Raw genomic sequence first — 22,647 nt, forward strand, 5'->3', positions numbered from 1 at the left:
GCAGTGGGGACATGGGGAGCTCTGTGGGGGAGTGGCTCTACTACTACTTCCTGCATATAAAATAGACTAAATTGCTGTAGGGGAGGCAATAAAAAAGTGGAGCATTCTTGAATTTCTGTAATTCACAGGAGCCAGGGAGGGGAGGCATGGAAAGGGGCGTTTCTGCAGTCCCAGGCAGCAGGAGCAGGGCACAGCCCTGGCTCTGGCAGGAGCTCCCTGAGCCTCTGGGGCTGGGAATTGCCCCTGCCTGGGGCTGAGCTGCTGACCACGAGCTGTGCTCACCAGCCCTGGGTGAAGCTTGGACAGAACCAAATCTGTGTTTTCTAATCACGCCAGGGAGAAAATTGATTTCCCTGTTACTTCTGCAAAGCAGCTTTGAAAGGCCAAGGAGAGGGAGATTTCTGCAGGTGTTATCCTGTCCTAACAGGGAATTAGAGGTGACTTTGGGGTTGGACTGGCTGCTGTGTGTGCAATGGACAGGGAGAAATCCTCTGAGAACTTTTTCTCAGAGCTGTCTTGGCTGGCAGTCAGGACTGACAGCTCGGGTGCTGCCTGAGTTTCCATGGAGCCCCTGTTCCTGCAGTCCCTGTTCCTGCAGCAGCAGGGAACAGTCCTGGCTGGTGGCTGCTGCCTTTTGGGAGCTTCAGCCTCATGAAAAAGGCAAAGAGTGAAGTGTACCAAGCACTGATGGAAAAATGACATTGATGCTTAATTCCAGCCATTCCTTTGGAGCTGCTGCCTGCCTTCATAAGCAGGGAAAGACAAGGCAGCCCTTCCTGTAATGAATAAACATAAAATGATTGTGAGTGCATCTTAGTCATATTTAATTTATGGGTTTAGTTTTGCTTCATAGACCTTGCCCTGAGAATGCTTTCACTGGAAAGACTGAGGGATTAATTTCCAGTGTGAATCAGGGGCTCCCTTCCAAGCCATCATTCCAGGTTTGATTTATTGATTATCTAATCAAATCAACGGAGAAAGGAAACGCTGCACTGTAAATGCTCCATGTGCCAGGAAAAGCAGGTCCCTAGCCCAGCTCTGGTCTCTGCAGAAGCTTTTCCTTTTCCTGCAATCCCTGGTTGCTCAGGGCTGTTCTGGGAGCCACAGGGAGCAGGAAAGCCTCGGTGCCAGCTGTCAGGAAGTCCTGAGTCAAGGAGAGCAGGAGCCAGCATCTGTTATTTCCAGGGCTGGCAGAACATGCAGGCAGGAGCTGGGAAGGATCCTGGAAGGTGAGAATTACATAAGCAGCCCTTCCTGATAAATCCCTGCTGGAGCTGCTTGGCCCTGGGTTGAAGTCCTGGGAGAGGAGCGAGATCCTGCCACTGCTGCAGGAATGGTGACCAGGGAGAGCTGGATTTACCTCTGGAGCCTTGTGCCAAGTGCTCCCTGCTCCCCTCCTGGCACCCACTGCCACTGGGATTGGGAGAGACCCAGGTCAGGGAAGGAAAACTGTGCTGGGGGGCTCAGGTGCTCACTGGTCCCTGTCTGGGGGCATCTGGAGCCCTGTGGAAGGTCCCATCCCCATCCTGCAGCTGGAGTGTGTCCAGGGAAGGGAGCAGAGCTGGGCTTCATGTTTCCATGGACCCTCCCTCTCCATGGCAGGATGATCCCCTCAGCCACACAGCTGGGGCCAGGACAGCCTTTACCTGCATGCTCTGACTCTGCCCTGGTGGTCCAAGGGCTCTTCCCTGGGCTTTCTTTAATTTATTCCCAGAGAAGCTGGATTTTCATTAAGGTGTAGGTGTCATCTCTCCCCTCTCAAATTCCTTTGATGTATTTTAGCTCAGGTTTGTTTATTGCTTTTCATTAGGGGTCGTTTGTCATTGCCTGTCTAATAGGTGCTAAAATAAAGAGCTTTTTTCTTTGCCAGGAGGAAAGGTGGAGGGTGGGCTTCTTATTTTTTATTTATTTTGCAGAAGCAGAAGTCCAGCTCAGTAACAGCTGTTTTCCAAAGGATAACGTGGTTTGAAGGCAGTGTTTGTAATGGTGACAGATGGTTAAAGGACTTTCTTATTCAGGCACAGTGGGGTTGGTTTGTGGGGAATATGTCTTCCTTCTCCAAGAGTTACTCCTTTGGAACAACCAGCATCAAAGGAGGCTGGATCAGAACCCTGTAGCTCAGCTCCTTAATGGATCCAAGGGTGGTTCTGGAGCAGGGGAGTCTTGGATAATTTTTTAGGTATGAAGAACACCTCATATATAGCTCCTGGCATGGTTTGGGGTGAGTTTATTCCTTTTGATCCTGTGTTCTGAATCAGGGTGGGAATGCCCATGGTGGGAGCAGCGCTGGGGCTGACCTGGCCTCAAGCCTGGAGCACAGCTTTTGTAGGGGAGCCATGGAGTGCAGGAGCCTGGAGCTGTGGGGTGTGAATAAATACCAGCAAACAGCTCAGAGTGGCTGTGGCTGCAGGGCCACTCTCCACTTTTGGGGGGAATTCTGTGTATAATCAAAGCCAGGTGACACAGGGGCGTTGTTTTCCAGAACAGGGAACCAAAGCAGAGCTGTTCCTGGTAAATGGTGGTGGAAACCTGGACATGCTGGGGGTTTGGGACTGCAGACATGCCCTGCTCGGCCAGCAGCCCTTGATTAGCAGGAACAGAAAGATTTCAGTGTGTTCTGAGCTGGCTGTGGCAGGGCTCTGCTCCCTCTTTGATCCCGGGCTTGCTGCGTGATGCTTCTCCGCTGGGGAGAGTTAAGAGAGAAACCAGCGTTGTACCTGCTCTGACCTGCCGTGTTCAGAGGGGCCAGGGGCACTGCGGCCTCACTGCTGCAGTCTGGGGCTCAGTGGCTCTGTGTGTGTGTGTTCCTGCCCTGGCAGATCCCTGAGGAGCACGACCTGGAGAGCCAGATCCGCAAGGAGCGCGAGTGGCGCTTCCTGCGCAACGCCCGCGTCAGGAAACAGGCCCAGAAGATCATCCAGAAGGGTGAGTGCTTCCCCTGAGCTGCACAACCCCAATTAGCCACCATCCCAATTAGTGATGGCCTCGTGCAGCCCCTCACGCTGGTGCCTGCCCCCTGCCAGTGCTGCCCCACTCTCTGCTCTTGAACCAGCTCAGGTTCTGCTTTGGGGAGATGGAGGGAAATGCTGCAGGGTTAAATCCAGAGCTGTGGGCTCTGGGGTTGGTGTGGGACACACCAAGGAGCTGCTGGACCTGTCCCCCAGCTCAGGAGACACCTCAGGGATGTCTCTCACGTTCCCTGCCCTGCTGAGCTCTCTAAGTGATGTTTACTCCTTGCATCCCACTTTATTTGGCATATTTGTGCCTGTGCTGATCCCAAGGTCTGTGGCAGCTCCCCAGGAACCTGGGCTTGAATCTTTAGGGCTCCCTGAGGCAGCTTGGGGCTGGAATTCTCTCAGCACAGGAATTTATTCGAATCAAGTGGAACCTAATGAAGCTTCCTGAGGAATTTGCATTCCTCAGGTTTTTTTCCCTGCTGGTGTGCCCTGAGCAGCAGAGCCTGGGGAGCCACAATTCCAGGAGCTCCTGGTGTCCTCCCCGTGTCCACCCCGTGGGTGGGTGGGGGCTGCTCCTCCCCAGGGATGCTTTTGGAGGCACAGAGGGCTGGAAATCCCAGTGTGCTGAAGGAGAAGTGCCCAGGGCTCAGCCCTGTCGCTGGGAGGCAGCTCCTGTGAGTGCAGTGTGGAGCTTCATGCCAGGAAACCGCAGAACATCATCAGCCAGAGAAATGCAGAAATGATCCTGGAGCCCAGGAGATGGCCTGGGAGATCTGATGGAATACAAACAAGGGGATTTTTCATGCTTGCCAGGAGAAGTTAAATCTCTTTTTAGACAGTGTTCATATTTGGTTGTTCGACCTGAGTGACTGGAATGCCACTATTCATTAAAAAAGAAAATAATGAAAACGTGAAATATTAAAAGAATTAAAATAGACTTACAAGCTTTTAATGAAAATTAGATTCAATGGATGCATTGTAAAAGAAACTCAGGCTGAATGGATGTCTCCTGGGTTTAGGGGTTTGTGTGATGAATTCAGAGAGTGCCAAAACCCAGCAGTGTCAGGGGTCCCAACACTGTTTGTGAATTGCAAACTGCTCTGAAGGCAGGATGGGAGAAGTCTTTACCCATCATTTTAAGGTCTCCGTGGAAAATACATTTTTCATTTGCAAATTAACCTAAAATTGAAGGGAACTGAAATAGAAGGTGAAATAAATAATCCACAAGCTACAGTGAAATGCTGTATTTTAAACTGAAAAAAAAAAAAAAAAGAAAAAAGCTTTTTCATATTTTATATTTTGTAGAAATGATGTTGGTTTTTCCCTCAACACAACCTGGCATTTCCCTGGGTTTGGCTGGGCTTCTTCTCTGCTTGCCAGTGTGAAGGGTGAAGGATTTGTCAGCACAGTTCTTGGTTTGCACCTCAAGACCTGTGACAGCTGGGGGGGCTCTGAGAACCTTAAAATTGAAAGAAATTTGAATCAGCAGGAAGTGAGACTTCGAATACAGTTTTCTCTTTCCTTGCAAATGAATTATCTTTGATTACCTGTCAAAATACTTGTGAAAGCAATATGAGCTACTTTGATTTAAAAAAGGAATTTAGCTGCGTTTTTCATTTGACAAGGAAATAAGTAAGTTTTAATATAAATGATCAGCAAAACAGAGATTTTCTTCTTCTGACACTTAGGTGGGTTTCTTTGGGTTTACTGCAAGGAGACTGGGATAGTTCCTGCTGCATACATGTAGGAAGATGAACAGGCTGCCTTGCAGAGAGGGAGTGATGGCTGATTAGTAGCATTTTAATCAAAAAGGCTGCAAAATGAGCCGGACATCAGCTCACCACGAGGATCCTGAGGAGCTGGAAGTGTGCTGAGCACCTGTGGGCACAGGTTATTGGGTTGGACTAGGAAAGCTGAGGACAGAGATAAAAGTCATCTGTGGTACAGCTGACACTTTCCATGAGTGCCTTGCTATATTTAATATTGATCACTCTGCCAAGATGCCATTGAAATTAGAACATTTTAAGAGTTCTAAGATTCTTCGAACTCCTGGAAGGAGGGAAGGGCTGGGGGTGAGAGCTGGGGCAGGGGTGACTTGTGGCCCTGGGAAGCTGGGGCTGGCCCTGGGGTCATCCCCAGGTGTGAGCTGAGCTGGCTGCTGTGCCCAGGTGTGACAGGTCCTGCTGTCCCCACAGGCATTTCCCGGCTGGACGATCAGATCTTCCTCAACAGGAACCCGGGCGTGCCCTCCGTGGTGAAATTCCACCCCTTCACCCCCTGCATCGCCGTGGCTGACAAGGACAGCATCTGGTGAGGGCTGGGGACCCTGGGGCACAGCAGGGACAGCGTCTGGTGAGGGCTGGGGACCCTGGGGCACAGCAGGGACAGTGTCTGGTGAGGGCTGGGGACCCTGGGGCACAGCAGGGACAGCTGGCGCTTTGCCCTGGCGCTCTCTCAGCAGGGGCAGGTGTTGAAATCCTGCCCTGTGAGCAGGGTGAGGCTGCTCCTGGATCCCTGGCAGTGTCCCTGGACGGGGCTGGGAGCGGCCTGGGACAGTGGGAGGTGTCCCTGCCATGGCAAGGGTGGCCCTGGATGGTCTTTGAGGTCGTTCCAATCCAAACCATTCCACAATTCCATCACGTGTTATTAATTAAATGCTGCCAAACTCCAAAGCAGAAATCCCAAATCGAATACGGGGTCCATCTCTTTACAGCCTGCACAGAGAGCTGAAAACTCAGGTGCTGTTTGTTCCTCCCACAGTTTCTGGGACTGGGAGAAAGGGGAGAAGCTGGACTATTTCCACAACGGGAACCCTCGGTACACGCGGATCACGGCCATGGAGTACCTGAACGGGCAGGACTGCTCCCTGCTGCTCACTGCCACAGGTGAGGGACACACTGTCCCACCAGCGTGGCCTTGGCACGGCTCCAGCCCAGCTGAGCTGTTCTGCTGCTCCTTCTCTCCCCTCCATGGCTTGGTCCCAGCCTGGCTCCTCACTTACCTGCCTGCTCTCAGCTCAGGAGATTTCCAGGATCAAATTTGCGAGTTCTTCCTGGCAGCACTGAGATCTCTCACGTTGGTGCTGCAAAGACTTTGCAAGGACTGACCAGTCCAACACTTGCTGAAGCCATTCCCATCTGAGTCTTTGCTTGTCACTGCGAGGTTGTGGTCACCCCTTCCTATGGCCCACCTGGGGAAAGGTGATTTTATTTAGCTAAAGCTGCTGTGCAGAGCTGAAATTGGGCAGCAACCAAAATAGAGGAACTGCAGTTCTATTCCTTGTGCTGTGCTCATGTGGAGCAGGCAGGGCTCAAAGCAGACCTCTCTGAGTTTCTCTTCAATCCATATCTCACCTGAGCAGCCCTCCAGCTCATCGAGGGGGTTGCATGAGGAGACCTTGCCCAGTCTCTGATCTGAAAAGCTGTGAGTCAGATCTGCTCCTCTCCCAAGGAACCATTCCAAACCTGGCACTCAGAGTGTTTTCAGCAGTTTCTGCAGCTTCCTGCTCAACTGTACAGGTTGGATGTAATTAAGGGAGGGGGAAGGGGAGCTGAGAGAGCCTTTAGGACATATTTCTTTCAATTTATTGATTCTTAGCACAAAAATTTCACAGATGGGGAGCAAATTGAAAAAAAAATACACAATGTTCTTGAAAGATTTGCTGCTGATGGGCTGGGCTTTGATGCTGCTGCTTCTGTGGGGCTGTTTTGTGTTGAGTGGGTACTTGTGTGGCCCTCGGCACCAATCCAGAGATGAATCCTGGAGAAAATGAATGTCAAGGAAATGGAGAGACATTGAATGTCAGGTGTTGTTCAAGGGAAGAGAAAAGCTCTTCCAGAACAGCTCCAGTAGAACAAAGCTTTAGGTTTCTTGGATGTAAATTAGAGAAGGAAAACAACTCCAACAAAAAGTGTTCAAGTGACACTCAGAGATTTGGGGTCTGTGTGACTTCAGTTGTGCTTCTCCTCTTCCTCCTCATGCACAAGGAGCTGCAGGAGCTGCCCCAGCAGTGACTTTGCTTTGTGTTCTTTCTCTGTGCCCCCCAAGACGATGGTGCCATCAGGGTGTGGAAGAACTTTGCAGACCTGGAGAAGAACCCGGAGATGGTGACGGCGTGGCAGGGGCTGTCAGACATGCTGCCAAGCACACGAGGTGGGTCCTGCCGAGATTTCTGGGGGGAAAGGTGAGGATCAGCCTTTGTGCAGCTTTCCATGACCTCCTTTAGCCCCAGCTCCAATTCTGGCACTTGTCCTTCCCTGTTTATTGTGGGTCAGGAGGTGGCAGAGGAACTTGTGGTCTAAATCTGGCACGTGCAGAAGGGCAGCACAGTGAGACATCGACCTGCTTGGAATGTTTGGAAGGCTGGGCAGAAAAGGGTGTAAAAAGGAGCATTGGCATCCAGCCACACCTGGGATGGAGCCAGAAAACCAATCTGTGTAACCCTGAGTTCTCTTTTAGGACATTACAGGAGGTTTTAGGATATTAGGGGAGGTTTTAGGATGTTAAAGGAAGTTTTAGGATATTAAAGGAGGTTTTAGGATATTAAAGGAGATATTAGGATGTTAATAGAGGTTTTAGGATATTAAAGAGGGTTTTAGGATGTTAAAGGAGGTTTTACAGCATTCCAGGAGGTGGATGTTCTGTCCTTCCCAGTCCCCATCAGGTGCTAATGCTCTAAGGGTAATTCTCTGCCACTTGAATATTTCTAACCAAGGCTGCAGGCTTTTTCTGTGTGTGCAGTGGTTCAATCAGCACTTTGTGGGATTGATGGAGGAAGTGCTGGATGGGGCTGCCTGGCCCGTGCTGTGCAGGAGGTCACGTGAGATGACCATCATCATTCATCCTGACCTTAAAAGCTGACAGTTCTCATTTCTGAGCTGATGTGCTTCATCCCAGGAGCCTGACACAGCTCTTTCAGCTATTCATTGGATTTTCCTGGGGCTGCCTCGTGTGTGTTGTTTCTCCCTCCCCACCTCCCTGCCTGTCCCAGGGAACAGAAGCTGTGCTTGAGGCTCTGCCTCGCTGGGGGCAGTGCCCAGAGCTGATGAGGAGCTGCTGGAGGTTCAGAGCCTGCTGTGCAAATGGCAGAACCTGCCCTTTCCAAGGTGGCAGCAGGAGCAGGAGGGGCTGCTGTGAGCAGGCACAATGAGCCCAGCAGTTGTGACAAGTCGCCCTTTGTGGTGTCACTGTGTAGTTCTGCTTTTCAGCTTTCCTGGCTGCTGGTTGATGTTTCCCATCCCTGGATTCAGGATTTGGTTTCTTGGTGCTGGGAATACCCCAGGGCTGGTCCTGGGCAGGGAGGGGGCTGGAATTCCCTCAGCCCAACCCCACTGTCCTGCCTTCCCTCCACATGCTCTGTGCCAGGGCAGAGCCTGTGCTGGTCGTGCCTCACTCTGGACAGGATTTAACACCCAGAAAGGATTTTCAGTGTCTGATAAACAGACTCAGAACTGGGAGGACCCCAAGAGCTTGGTGGTTCCATTTGCCAAAACAGGACTGGGGAAACTTTTAAATCTTTTCTCTTTAGAGTTGTTGTTTTTTTTCTTTCCCTTGTGGACTGAAGCAGTCTGGGGCCTGCTTTCTTTGCCTTCCACCTTCCCAGCAGATTGGGCAGAAGAGAAGGACAGATCTGTTTGTGGAGGGGGAAATAAATGTAGCCACTTCAAAAGAGCTAAGTGGAGCAAGTCCCCGTGGAGATGAGAGTCTTCAGAGTCATCTGCTGCCAAGACCACAGCTGTGGTCCAGCACTGGCTCCGAAAACTGTGGATGCATCTTTGAAGCTGCAGAGCTCAGGAGTTTTACTGGAGTTTGTTTGCTCCCACTATTGATTTCCCTCCCTCCTCTTCCAGCTTTTCCCTTGTGTCATAATGTCACACTCACCTCTGAACTGCTCTTGAGAACAACCAGAACATGACCAGAACATGACTTTCAAGGGCCGTTTTCCCACTTTCAAAAGAAGAGAGGAATATGCAATACCTAAATACATCCTAAAAGCAGCCCTGGGTTGGCCAGGTAGTAGGAGATGGACAGTGACACACTCAGGGGCTGTCTGAGAGGAGCAGCAGGCCAGGGCAGGCACAGAACTTGCTCCTTTTCTCTGGGAGGTCAGAGCTGAGCTGGCACAGCTGGGCTGGGGGTGCTGGTTCCCTGTGTGCCCTCCCAGCTGTGGGCACAGAGACAGGAGCCCCCAGGGCTGTGTGCAGATCCCAGCAGTTCCATTTCTGTCTCTCCTTGCTGTGCTGCAGAGCAGGGCCCAGCTGAGGCACAGGAGGGCTCCTGGTCCCTGCAGAGCCTTCAGCTCTGTGCTGTGCTCCACACGGGCTGCTGCCTCCCCAAAAATGCTGTGCTGGAGTCAGGGAGCGAGGCACGTGCTGCTCCAGGTGCTGCTGCTTCTCTTTCATGTTCTTCAGTTTGAGTTGCTGTTTCTAACCCCAGTTTGAAGGTGCTTTTTGCTCTGGAGCACCAGCCCTGACCCCTGTCTCCTCACAGGTCTGGCCCGAAGGGTGTCCATCTACCTGGACAGAAGCAAGCAGGGAGGTGAGTGCTGTTCCTGTGCTCAGGGTGGGCAGGAGCTCCTCGGGGTGCTTGGTTAGAGTTTTGGGGTGGTTTGAGGGATTTCTGGCTCCCTGTGGCCCCACCTGTGTCATCCCCTGCCCTGTGTCTGTGTCCAGGACAGCCATGAGGGATGCAGGGAGAGATCTGTGCTCCCTGGGCAGGCACAGACCCTGCAGGGATGAGGAGATCTCCGAGTCAGCCTCTCTGAGCTGCCTTTGCCACAGGAGGTGTGGGGGATTTGGGAGTCTCCCTTTTCCAGGGCGGTTTCCAAACATCCCTGGACAGAAGGGTTTGAGTGGGAGGCTCCAGATGGAGCCAGCATAGAGCTGATGTGGCTTTGGCTGGGGTTTGTCTGTGACACACCTGGGCTGTAAAGGTCCTGTGCAAAGGAGATGCTGGGGAATCTTTCCCAGCAGCCTCAGAATCGTGGACACTTAGCAGAGATAAGGCAAAGAGGAAAGAGGGGAAATTTAGGTTGGATCCATGGGATTGATCCTTCCCTGTGAGGGGCAGGCCCTGGCACAGGATGCCCAGAGAAGCTGTGGCTGCCCCTGGATCCCTGGAAATCTCCAGGAGCGGGTTGGACAGGGCTTGGAGCAGCCTGGGACATTGGAAGGTGTCCCTGCCCATGGCAGGGGGTTGCACTGGATGGGCTGTGCCCAACCCAAATCCTTCTGGGATTCTGGGACTGTAAGAAATGTCACAAATTCCTCTCTGCCACGTGCAGGGGAGGTGAAGGAAGCCCCCAGCCTTCCCCCAAAGGAGCTGTGCAGGGTCTGTGTGGCTCTGGATGCCCGTTCCCAGCAGGGTGAGGAGCAGATGGTTGATGTGTCAGGGATCCCGGGGCCCATCCGGGGCTGCTCTGACGTCCTCACCTCAGGATGTTCATCAATTATTGATATTTGCTGACTGATGGGGGCTGGCCGTGTCTGTACTGATTAATCACCGTGGCAGGGGCTGATTCACAGCTCGTTAGTGGAGTTCAGCAAATCTCTGCGGCTGTGGGAGCTGGGGCAGGAGTGAGCAGAGCTGATGTGTGGCTGCTGCTGCTGCTGCTGCTGCCTGGCTCCGAAATCCCCCAGCAAAGGCTAAAATTAGCCGGGCTTGGCTGCAGGGAATCCCCACTCAGCGAGGCAGGCAGGAGCAGTTTCAGGGAATTCCGGAGCGGGATCGATGCCGCTGCTGCCAGCCCAGGGCAGGGCAGGGCAGGTCGATAAGAGCCTCCTCCAGCTGCCTCTGCTCTCCTGCTGACAAAGGCAGCACAAGCATTCCCCCTTCCCTCTGGAGAGCTGGAAAAGAAGTGTGGAATGAGTGCTCTCCTGGCAGCAAAGTACAGCACAGCAGCGTTTGGGTGCTGCCCCAGCCCTGGAAGTGTCCCAGGGCAGGCTGGATGGGGCTTGGGGCAGGGCACAGCCTGCACCAGGAGCTGGGCAAGGATCACCCTGGGGCTCAGCCTGGAGACCAGGGCTCAGGGAATGGCAGAGAGGCTGCCCACGTCTGCCAGCAGCCCACAGCAGGAGTGAGGGCTGCGGGAGCAGCAGCGCAGCTCGGGTCAGATTGTTTGGTGGTGATAAAACCACTGGAGAACTCGCAGCTCCAGGGGTTTGTGTTCTTTTAATTGAATTCCCAGCGTCCCAGCTCCTGCTGCCCCTCACTGCAGAGTCCTTGGCAGGAGGAGGGTGACACTTTTTGAGAGGATGTTGTAGAAATTAATGATGAGTGAGGTCATCCAACCCTCCCACTGCTTCCTGGAAATGAAAGCAGGGATGTGCTTCACTGCTCAACCAGGAGGGCCCGTGATTAAAAAATGATCAGTCAGAATCCAGGATGCTTTTAGATTGTGTTCCATGTAGGTATTCCTGATTCCACTGAAATGCCAAGGGCAGCCTGGCCACGTTCAGGCCATGTTGGGAATGCAGCTGCTTTCACCACGTTACTACTGGAATTTATCCATGGAATTGTCCCATCCAGGAAAATATCTCTGGCTCAGGGGCAGTCCTGAGGGAACAGCCATAGGAAGTTGTACCTTCAGGAGCAGCTGTTGGTGTGGATAAACTCAGCCATGCAGAACTGCCACTGCTGGCTTTAAAAGGCTCAAAAACAAACAACAACAACAACAAAAAACTCCAAACCAAAAAAAACAACGACACCTCCACCGCAGACATTTAAAAATCTCTTTCCCTGAGCTGTGGAAGATTTGTTGCTCATTATCTAAGAACATAATATCCCTTAGGGGAAAATTGTGCTCTTAGCTCCTGATGCATTGCAGCAGTGCAGAGCTGGTTCCTGCAGCTCGTGGGTTCTGGGAGCACCAGCATCCCACCACTGGCCTGTGCCAGGGGCTGTGCCAGCTCTGTCCCTGGGTGCTGCTGTGAGGGGGACAGCTCGGGCAGAGCCAGCTCCAGGGCTGTGCAGGTGCTCTCAGAGCAGCACCTGTGGGCAGGAGGGGCTGGGGAGCAGCTCAGGAGCCAAAGCCCCGCGGGTGGGCTGCAGGCTCAGTTGTAACATCCTGGAGTAGGACCTCTGTTAATTAAAAAGGAAATGATCATTAGTATTCAATCCCACGTTCATTCCTCATCCCAAAATACTATGAATTGAGCATGGAAACACGAGCCAATCCTGTATCATCTCTGCCATGCAAACCTTTGCTTGTACGTAGAAATAGTTCAGCTATTTCTGTCTCATTCCATACTGTCAGTGCCAGCTCTGGATGGAACATTTCGCAGTCAGAGGAAGCTTTCCTTCCCCTCACACACTTCCAAGTGACTGACATTTCTGTACAAGGGCTTCTCTGCTCTTCACACAGGTTGGAATTCTGGTTCAGCATCCCCTTTTTGGCCAGGGCATGACTGGGGTGCAGCAGGGGCAGACTCTCAGCCCAGGGCTCAGCACAGGCACCTTTACAGCCAGGACCCCTCCAGGCAGATCCTTGCTTTGGGATGATCCAAATCCTGCTCTGCTCTCTTCCAGGGAGCAGCAGTTATCCCTGAGCTGAACTATTTTAAGTTTTAATAAGAAAGGCAGGGACTGCAAGGTCTTGAGCCACACCACACCCAGCATGAGCCCTGGCAGTGTCCAAGGCCAGGCTGGACAGGGCTTGGAGCAGCCTGGGGTAGTGGAAAGTGGAATGAGGGGGTTGTTAAGGTCCCTTCCAACCCAAAACATTCCAGCATTCCGTGATCATCTCCTTCCTTTTTCTCCAACCTGCTTGGGAATGAACCCTTGTCTCTTCCATCTGCTTGTCTCCCATGGGAATCTTTGTGTGATCCCTCTGGAGCCTCTTCCCTCAGTGAGACTTTCCCTGCCCTTCCTGATGTCTTTGCTGAATAGCCTCAGTGACAAGCTCCTGACAGGCACACCGAGAGGGGCTCCAAAAATGCCAAATCTGCCTTCAAACCTGTCCCCCGCTGGAACTGCAGCTGGATGGGACTTGGTGCTGACCAGAAAGCAACCTTTTCTTCAGGCTGGGGAATGTTCTGGGGAACTGGGAGCTTTGGAGCTGCCTGGGAGCTCTTTGCCTGCTGAACTCCTCAGGGATGGTAATGGCCAGATCCATCTCAGCTGCCAGGTTTATGCTGTCACATGGGCTGTAAACAGATGACAAATGCAAACACTTCAGTGGTGTTTATCATCTCCATCACTGCCTGCTTGTTTGCCTCGGCTCTCCAGCCCTTCGAGCTGCCAGGCAATCTGAAGGAACAATCCATTTGACTACAGATAAAGATCCAGGCTCCCAGATCAGCCCAGAGTCCCGAATTTCCTGCAGGGAGGTGAGGGTCTGTCAGTAAACAGCAGTGACCTCCTCCATGGACGTGGCAAGATGAGGAATCAGCTCGGATGTGATGCTCAGGAAGGCGAGGGGGGCAGAATGTTTTCTCTGAAGCTGTGCAAAACAAGGTCACTCCATCGTGCTGGAGGAGAACTCGGTGTTCATGGGCTGTGTCTGCTGTTCCCTTTGTGCTCTGTAACGGTGGATGTTCTGCACAAGGTGCTTGTGGCCCTTTGGTGACAAAAGAGCACACTGGGGCAGGCTTAGATTTCCTGCTGGGGATGATTCCTGGCAGTAAATGCAGACAAATGCACGTTTTTACCTTGTGCACAGGCACGTTGTGGAGGGGAGACACAGGCATGGTGCTGAAGGCACTGGGAGTGCTCGGGGCAGGAGCTGCAGTCCTGATGCATTGCAGAGGGTTCTCACTCCAGTTCTGTGTGGTTATGAAACACTGCTCAGCACCAGAGACTCGGTCTGGCACAGAGGAGAGTGGACAACTGCTCGGAGAGGCAGGAATTCTGCCTGGAGAGGCAGGGATGCTGCTCTGAGAGGCAGGAATTCTGCTGCTGTCCCTGCCCTCTCCAGGGGCTGGTAACAGACACCACGCCTGGAATTCTTCTCTGGTTCCCTCCTGTGGTGCTCCCGGGGTTTTTGTTTGTGTTTTAAGGAAGTGTGGATGGGATGTTGTGCTGAACTTCCTCTGGAGATTGATGTGTGCCCTCAGGGATAAGGAGCAAAAGCTCCTGTAAGGATGTCTGAGGTGTTGCCGCTGCGGGGTGTTCCCCTCCTCACCAGTCAGTGCAGCAAACTGGTTTGTGCTCCCACCAGCTGTTAAACTCTCTGTGTTGCAGCCCTGGCTTGGCTGTTCCTTATCCAGGAACATCTCGCACATCCCTCTGATAGAATGAGGAGTCAGTCCAGGAGCTCTCAGGTCTTGCTGCATGAGGTGGCACCAGCTGGGTCTCCTCAATGAGCATTTCATGTTCTCATGAAGTGCTGGGCACTGCAGTTCCTGGAAGCTGTGCTCCCTTCCCACAGGGAGCAGCCGTGCTCAGCTTCTCTCAGCACTCAGACCAGGGGGCAAAAGCAGTGTTTGGGCTCCAAGCCAGGAGCAGCTGATTCAGTCCCACCTGGAGGGTGTGTGGGGTGTCTGTGTGTGTGATTTTACATTTCCTCTGGCGGTGACAGTGTCTGCAGCACGAGAGCTGATGCTCCAAGGGGTGCAGCCGTGCCCGTGCTGGCACTGATTTGCCCCCCTGCCCTGCTGTGTCTCAGGAGCAGGGATGGTGGTGGACTGGGAACAAGAGACTGGGCTGCTGATGACCTCGGGAGACGTGAGGATAATCCGGATCTGGGACACGGATCGGGAGATGAAAGTACAGGTAACACCTGTGTGCTTGTCCCCAGCACCTTCTGCCTCCTGGGGCACATCCAAGGGCCCTGTGCCCCGGGGCACCTGGGACTGCTCTGTGAGGAGCTGCCAGCTCCTGGAGCTCCTGCTTCCCTTCTCCCATGCTTCTCTTCTTCCCTTCTTCCCTGCTTCTCCTCTTCTTCCCTGCTTCCCTTCTTCCCTGCTTCACTTCTTCACTGCTTCCCTTCTTCCCTTATTCCCTGCTTCCTTTATTCCCTGCTTCCCTTCCTCCCTGCTTCCCTGCCCCAGGGTCACGTTCCAAGGTCAGTAAACCCACACAGATGCTCAGGGAGTGTGTCAGGACTCCCCTGGAAGCTGCTGTGCTGCTCTGGGTGGGCAGCAGTGTTTGGGGAAGCTGAGGCTGCGGAATCCAGGGGCAGGCACTGGGATGCAGAGACAGGAATTGGGATGCAGATGGATTTCACGCTTCCAGGTAACTGGAATAGTGTCAGTGAGTGAAAGCACACACAATCCCTGTGCTGTGTAACGGGGAAGGCCCTGGCACGGTTCGTGTCAGCCACAATCACGTGGAAATTTCTCCGAAATTCCAAGGAGAGGCAGGTGGTCGGTGAGAATGGAGGCACCATGCTGGAATAAAAAGGAAGTGGAGTTTTCAAAGCTTCTCGAAATTAATTACCCTTGGATGAACATTAATTGCGACACTTTGACCCTGTGATGCAGGATAATTAAGCCTCTGTTCATCTTAATTACTTTCACATATTTTTTTTCTCTATGCAAATTAGGGAGCGGCAAAATTCGGGAGGCGAAAATCTTTTAAATGATGATGATTAATGATTGCACCGAAAGTATCTAAAAACACGCTGTTTCTTTTTTTTTAATTGCAAAGATTGGGTGTTGAAATTCAAGTGATTGGAACTTCCTGACTCAGTAACTGGGAAAGTGAGAATCAGCACAAAGAGCAGGAATAATCGAGGCGGATAAAGGTGCTTCCCTCTTTGAACTACAGAAACCCACACCTCTGGAAGCACTCGGGCTGGAGCCGGAGGAACAAGTGCTTCATTTGCACTTCTGCTGAGTGTTGCTGCTTCAAAGGAGGAGCTGGGGGTGGGCAGAGGCTGCAGCAGCCCCGGGGCTGGTGCCTCTCCCCGCTCAGGTTGGAACTCCAGGGGTGAACCTGCACAGAGGCAAACCCAGGACTGAGGTGTGGAACGAGCTCCTGCAGCTCCTGCACAGGGGCCTGGAGCAGCCTGGGCTGTGGCAGGTGATGGACTGAAATGGGCTTCAAGGTCCCTCCTGACTCAAACCATTCCACGATTGTCATTCCTGCTTTTGCAGTGCTGCTCTGCGTTTTTTTTTTTACTGGCTTTAACTGAAAGTGGTTCTTCCTCCCAACAGGCGCAGGGATTATTCTGAGCAATTCTTTTGCCTCCAGAAGTGAAAGGGGGGAAGTGGCAGCGTGTGTGCCCAGCGTGTTCCCAGCACAGCTGTCCCTGCAGCTCCAGCTGCCTTTTTCCATGTCCCTTCCCCAGCGCACGTCTCTAATGAGATGTGCTGGGTGTCCCTGGCACCTGTGCCACAGCAGGGACAGGAGGAGGCACTGCCTGCCTTGCTCTGGGGCTGTGCCAGGGCTCTGGAGCTGCCAGGGGCCAAAGCACCCCTGGTGGGGCACAGGGACACGGGAGCTGCCAGGGGACAAAGTGTCCCTGGTGGGGCTCGGGGACACCGGAGCTGCCTCACCCTGCTGGGTGTGAGGGTGGGGCTGGGGATGAGGATCCTTGGTTCAGGGCCCAGGTGGGGTGTCCTGAGGCCAGGCTGTGTGTGCTCTCTCGGCAGGACATTCCCACGGGAGCTGACAGCTGTGTCACCAGCCTGTCCTGCGATTCCCACCGCTCCCTGATCGTGGCGGGGCTGGGCGACGGCTCCATCCGCGTGTTCGACAGGAGGATGGCCCTCAGTGAATGGTAACTCCTGCCCTCGCTGGGCTCAGGGGGCCCTGTCCTCCTCCTCTTCACACCTCACACGTGTCCCTTTGTCCCCAGCCGAGTCATGACCTACCGGGAGCACACGGCCTGGGTGGTGAAGGCTTACCTGCAGAAACACCCCGAGGGCAACATCATGAGCGTCAGGTACACGGGCTCACACTGCTGGAGCTGCCTGCCCTTCCTCACAGATTTGCCTTTAAATTCTGTCCCTGCTCTTGAGTTTGACATTTGCTTCAGCAATGAACTCCTGCTCCGAACTCGGTGGAGGGGAGGCAAAAAGGATTGTGGAGCTTTCCTCGGGAGGCTGTTGGTGTGATTTGGGGGTAAATAAGGTGCTGGCATCACAAGGTGTGTGAGGAGGAAGGGAGAGGAGCAGGAGCTGGGTATGGAGTATCTTGTGCTGAGGGGGCTTTGCTGCCAACCTCCCTGTGGGGTCAGCTGGGAGAGAACAAGAGGAGGAAGGTGGATGGTGCATCTGTCAGGCACATTCCTGGGCAGGATTCCTGTGCAATTCCCTAAATCCATTCCTGCTGCCTGGTAAATACTGCAGCCAGAGCAGCAGGTACTGATTTAGCCATTAAGGAACAGCAGAACAGAATTTATTGTCACAAAGCCACCGTTTGCACACAAAGAGCCTCTTTTTCTTGATTAGAAAATGGAAACAAAACATAATTTTCTGGGATTCAGAGCATTCCTGAGGTGGGGGATGGGCCAGCAAAAATGTATTAAGATTTTCAGACAGGGGATTATGTGATGCAGCTGCCAGATTTGTCGAGCTCCCATACTGGAGTTTTTAATCTTCCTCTCTGTAAGCTCCTCCAGCAGCTCCAGGGGTCAGGTCCCTGTGCCCAGGGCTGAGGGCTGCTAGTCCCCTCTCCTCAGAGCCTTTCCAGCCTGGGAGCTGCTCCTGGGGCTGCAGAGCTGCGAGGGATTGTCAGGCTTCAAAAGGCAGGTCTGGGCTCTTCCCAAAGGAGCTCAGGCCGTGGAGCTGAGCCACCTCCCTTCCAGTTCCTCCCAGCTCCCTCTGCTCCAGCTGACAGCAAAACCCAAGGAAAACAAATGGTGACATAGTGAGGTCCTGTAGTGAGATCCACAGTGATACAGTGATCCATAGTGAGATCCTGGTGTCCAGACACTTGGAGGAGAGGATGGCACCAGCACATCCCCTCTGCTTGCAGGTTTCCAAGGGAATCTCCTGCTGTGTAAAGCAGCAGGAATTTGGGGCTGGGTGCATTGGGTGTGCCAGGACAGGGAGGGCACACTCAGCAATGGGCTGGGAGTGAGAGGCAGTGAGGGATCAGCAATTTGAGATCAGCAGTGTGGGGTCAGCAGTGTGGGATCAGCAATTTGAGGTCAGCACTGTGGGACCAACACTGTGGGATCAGCAATTTGGGATCACTCCCGAGCTGCTCCTTCCGCACAGAACGTGCTGTGGGTGGGATCACATCACAGCACCAGTGGGAACTCGTGTGTGTTCCCAACACCCCAGGGATGTGGCTGGCTCATGGGCAGCCCTACAGCTGCATGTTCTGGGCTCTGGGATGGGGCTGGGCACAGCCTGAGCCCTGGCTCTGTGTCACAGTGTCAACGGCGACGTGCGGTTCTTTGACCCCCGCATGCCCGAGTCCATGAAGGTGCTGCAGATCGTCAAGGGGCTCACAGCCCTGGACATCCACCCCCAGGCCAACCTCTTTGCATGGTGAGTGCTGCTGCCACTCCTGCAGCCCCAGCACGGGGCCTCTGCAGTGAGTCCAGAGGAGGCTCCGGGGTGATCGGAGGGATGGAGCAGGGCTGGAGTGCCAGGACACAGGGAGTGGCTTCCCACTGCCAGAGGGCAGGGTTACATGGGGTACTGGGGAGAAATTCTTCCCTGGGAGGGTGGGGAGACCCTGGCACAGGGTGCCCAGAGAAGCTGTGGCTGCCCCTGGGTCCCTGGAAGTGTCCCAGGCCAGGCTGGATGGGGCTTGGAATAGTCTGGGATAGTGGAAGGTGTCCCTGCTCATGGCAGAGGGTGGAACAAGGTGAGCTTTAAGGTCTCTCTCAACCCCAACCACTCCATGATTCCATGATCCCTGGAGAGGATGATTTGTCTCCATAGACATTCATGGGGTGGTGTTGACTTTACTGTTTTTAACCCTACCACAGCAGTGCAGCTTCTTTCTGTGTTTGCTGCTCAGGGGCTTTCTCCCTTTTTTATGTATCAGTTAAGCCCTGGACACTGGGTCTCTGTTCAGTGTCTGTATTTCTGGGTTCTAAGTGGGGACCAGCGGCTGCTCCACAGCCACATGGCCTGGAGCCTGTTTGGGATGCACTGGGTGTGTTTAGGATCAGCTCTCTGTTGTCCTGTCCCAGGTGACCACAGCTCAGTGTGGCTCTGGCCACCAGTTAATGCTGTCCCCACTGAGGGGAGTGGCTGCACTCTGGCCTGGCACACAGCTCAGCCAGGGGCTGCAGCAGCAATTTTGTCCCCTCCCAGTATTCCCAGTAACTCCGTGTTCCTTCCCTTCCAGTGGCTCCATGAACCAGTTCACTGCCATCTACAACGGCAACGGGGAGCTGATCAACAACATCAAATACTACGATGGCTTCATGGGGCAGAGAGTGGGAGCCATCAGCTGCCTGGCCTTCCATCCTCACTGGGTCTGTACCCTGCTGCCACTGGGGCTTGGCACCTCCTGGTGTCCCTGTGGGAAGAGGGGATGGCACAGAGACCCCCCAGTGCCAGCCTGGGGCTCTGAGCTCCCAGCCCAGCTCCAAACGACCACACTGGTGCTGCTGGTCCCTGCAGGCTCCACAGGCTTCCAGCTCCTGAGCCCTTGCAGCTGAGCCGCAGTTCCCATCCCAGCCCTGCAGCCTGGCTCAGCTGGGACTCCCCCTTGGCCACAGGAGCAAATTCCCAAATTCCAGCTGCTCATTCCCTCCCTGCCTGGGCTCTGCAGCTCTGTCTGGCTGGAGCTGCTCTCACGTCAGGCTGGTGCTGTGCAGGCAAAAAACTGCACCTCAGGAAAACGGGAGAGCTGCAAAAATTAACGGCTCGAGCTGATAAAGGCTGGAATGAGGCAGAACAAAAGGAGATTTTGGAGTCTGTCACAGCTGAGGAGCTCTGCAGTAGTAACTGAGAGAATCTGGTTGCTGCTCAGGGAGGTCCCATCTGTGTGGTGGATTTTGCTCACCCAGAGAGGAGGATAAATGGAGGAGCTGGAAAACCTGAGAAAACAATGAATAGATGGGAAAACAGGAGCGAGTCAGAGAGTTATTTTAGAAACCTGCAGATCAGCTCACAGATATTTAATATGTAATGGGAAGAGCAGTTTGCTCTTTAAACAAGCAAAGCAAAGCCCTGTCCAGCCGGGCCAGGTCCCCTCACTGCAGGAAACGCTCATTTTCAGCCCAGGCATCGGCTCCTAACGAGCAGATTTGCAGTCATTTAGAGAAATTACGTTGGCAGTTGGCAACTAATAGTGCCCATAATTTTTCCCTGTGGCTGAAATGGGTCTATAACTCCTGCAGAGCTGTGGAGCAGCTGGGTGTCCCTGCTGAATGTCATTGTCACCTGTGCCTCTCACTGCTCCACACCTGGACCCTGGAATCGGTCACAGGAGCAGCGGCTGAGGGAGCTGGAAAAGGGTCTGGAAAACCAGGGGAGACTGAGGGAGCTGGGAAAGGGGCTCAGCCTGGAGAAAAGGAGGATCCAGAGGGATTTTTTTCCTTCTCTGGAATTCCCAGATGGAAGGGGACAGCCAGAGGGGTCGGGCTCTGCTCCCAGGGAACAGGGACAGGAGGAGAGGGAACGGGGCCAGGGCAGGCTCAGGGTGGACATGAGGAGGAATTTCCCCATGGAAAGGGTGCTCAGGCCTTGGCAGTGCCCAGGGAGGTTTGGAGTGCCCATCCCTGGAGGTGTCCAAGGGCTGTCTGGTGGGGATGGGTCACAGGTGGTTCCCGGTGATCTCGGAGGGCTTTTCCAGCCTGGGTGCCGCTGTGACTGTGCCTGATTGTCGCTGTGCTGTCCCGCAGCCCCACCTGGCCGTCGGCAGCAATGACTTCTACATCTCGGTGTACTCGGTGGAGAAGAGGATCAGATGACGGCGCCCGGGGCGGCTCCGGGGCAGGGCTCCTGTACATAGAGAAATCATCGACTTGAATGTTTCGTGTTGGCTGCTGCTGCACCCCATAACTTGAACATTTGTTCTTCTGACTTGGCTACTGATGGGTTTGACAAGGGGAAGAGACAATCTCCTGGTTTTGTTTTGTTTTGTTTTCCAGCTATATCCTCTAAAAGCTACAGAAAAGGAACATTTATTTTTGTTTCCAGTGGTTGGCTTCTCTGTCAGAAACACGGCTCCTGAGCTTGGAAGGACTTGGATGAGGCAACGCCCTTGAGAAGGGTCTTGTTTTAGTCTTTGTTCCTTGTTTTGCTGGAGTGTGGGTTCTTCAAGGACAGTCAGGACTCACCTACAGCTCCACGGGACCCTCCAGCTGCTGCCAACCCTGTGCCAAACCCTATTCCTGGGACAGGGCAGCGCCACCCAAGCATGGGATGTAGCTGCCAGGGAGGCAGGGCAGCGTCTCCTCTGCATGAACCTCCTCCTCCCTCCCTGCAGCGTCCTCCCCACTGGAAGCAAGGAGAGACAGGGACCTGGTGGCCTGGGCAGGCAGGGATCCTGCAGGAAGGGGCTCAGGGAGGTGACAAGAACAGGGCAGGATGTCCCACACCATAAAGCTGCACGTGAGGAAGACGAGGGAAGAAAGGGAACGAAGATCTCCAACATCCCAATGAGCCTGGAGCGAGTCACTGGTGTCACCACGTGTCACCCTGCCCTTTGTGCTGCCACTGTCCCTGTGCCACAGGGAGCTGCATGGAGAACCTGGGCATGGAGAACCACGGAGGAGGAGGAGGAGGAGGAGGAGGAGGAGGAGGAAGGCAGCCTGTCACTGCTCTGAGCAAAGCACCCTCGCCCCAGCTGTCCAGGCAAGACCTGCTCCGTCTTCCACACCTTCCACCTCTGGATAATGAATGTTTTGTCCCTTGGGATCCGGGCTGGGGCTGGCTGTGGGAAGGGAGAGCACAGCCAAGGGACAGGTTTCCTTCCAGAGGTGCAGAACTGGCCAGGAATTCCCGGTGCTGAGGGCAACGCAGTGAGGGAAGGGCTCAGAACTCCTCTGTCCCTGTGCTGATGGTGGCTGCACCCTGGCCCTGCTGCTGCTGTCCTGGCACCGTGTCCGTGTGTGCTGAGGGCCCCTGGCCACCCCCAGGGTGCCACAGGCCCGTGGGGACACTCTGGCTTTTGGGGACAGGTCCCCAAGCCAGGGCAGTGGAGCCGATGGCAGTGTCCCCAAGCAGCGTCCCCATCGCCCTGTCAGGGAGGCCGAGGGCCACATCCCAGGATAATGAATCAAAGGCTTTAAACTTTAAAAAAACTACCTAAAAATCCACTTCTGAGTTACCCAAAGTTAATTATGGTCTAACAGAGCTGTGCCTCTTCCCGACCCGCTCCCGGGCTGTCCGCAGGGCTGGAGCCAGAGTTGGGGATCTCACGTAACCCCTTAACATTCACAGCTTCAAAAACCAGTAGATTTTTAACTCGTATCAGTGTGTTTGTGAAAGGAACAGGACATTCCTGGCGTGTGGGAGCCGCTGCTCCTGCCCAGCTGCTGCTGCCAGGCTCTGGTGCAGCCGGATTTAAGGAATTTTAAGGAATTGGGGCTGTTGGGTTTTTACCTGAGCATGTGTGGGCTGTGCTTCCACAGGTCTGATGCAGAGATTCAATCATGGGATCACAGAGTTTAACCAAGGATCTGGAGAGCGTCCTACCTTAAAAGTTCACTTATCTCTATTTATTTTACGAAAATAAAGTTTAAAAAAATATATAAAAATCCCCCACACGATTGTAATGTGAGAGTAAAATGATTACAGACAAATAAATGGTTAATAAAAAATAAATGCAGAAACACTTCCTGGTGTGAGGATCCTTCTGTGGGGCTGGAGGCAGCTGTGGCCCAGGAAGGAGC

At 53.6% G+C, this 22,647-nt stretch overlaps 1 protein-coding gene across 2 annotated transcripts in view; it reads left to right on the forward strand.

Moving 5' to 3' along the window:
• RPTOR (regulatory associated protein of MTOR complex 1) overlaps nt 1-22,589 on the forward strand; it is a 96,054-nt gene extending 73,465 nt beyond the window's left edge. For both annotated transcript variants that reach the window (XM_066332277.1, XM_066332278.1), the window contains 11 exons: nt 2,820-2,925; nt 5,153-5,267; nt 5,718-5,842; nt 7,005-7,109; nt 9,447-9,494; nt 14,560-14,666; nt 16,490-16,617; nt 16,696-16,782; nt 18,221-18,337; nt 19,149-19,278; nt 20,653-22,589. In XM_066332277.1, coding sequence (XP_066188374.1) covers nt 2,820-2,925; nt 5,153-5,267; nt 5,718-5,842; nt 7,005-7,109; nt 9,447-9,494; nt 14,560-14,666; nt 16,490-16,617; nt 16,696-16,782; nt 18,221-18,337; nt 19,149-19,278; nt 20,653-20,721 — 1,137 coding nt within the window. In that variant the 3' untranslated portion in view covers nt 20,722-22,589. The remainder of the gene's footprint in view (nt 1-2,819; nt 2,926-5,152; nt 5,268-5,717; nt 5,843-7,004; nt 7,110-9,446; nt 9,495-14,559; nt 14,667-16,489; nt 16,618-16,695; nt 16,783-18,220; nt 18,338-19,148; nt 19,279-20,652) is intronic.
• The last annotated feature ends 58 nt before the right edge of the window (nt 22,590-22,647 follow it).

Source organism: Sylvia atricapilla, chromosome 18 (genome assembly GCF_009819655.1).
Source record: "Sylvia atricapilla isolate bSylAtr1 chromosome 18, bSylAtr1.pri, whole genome shotgun sequence".
NCBI classification, from domain to species: Eukaryota; Metazoa; Chordata; class Aves; order Passeriformes; family Sylviidae; genus Sylvia; species Sylvia atricapilla.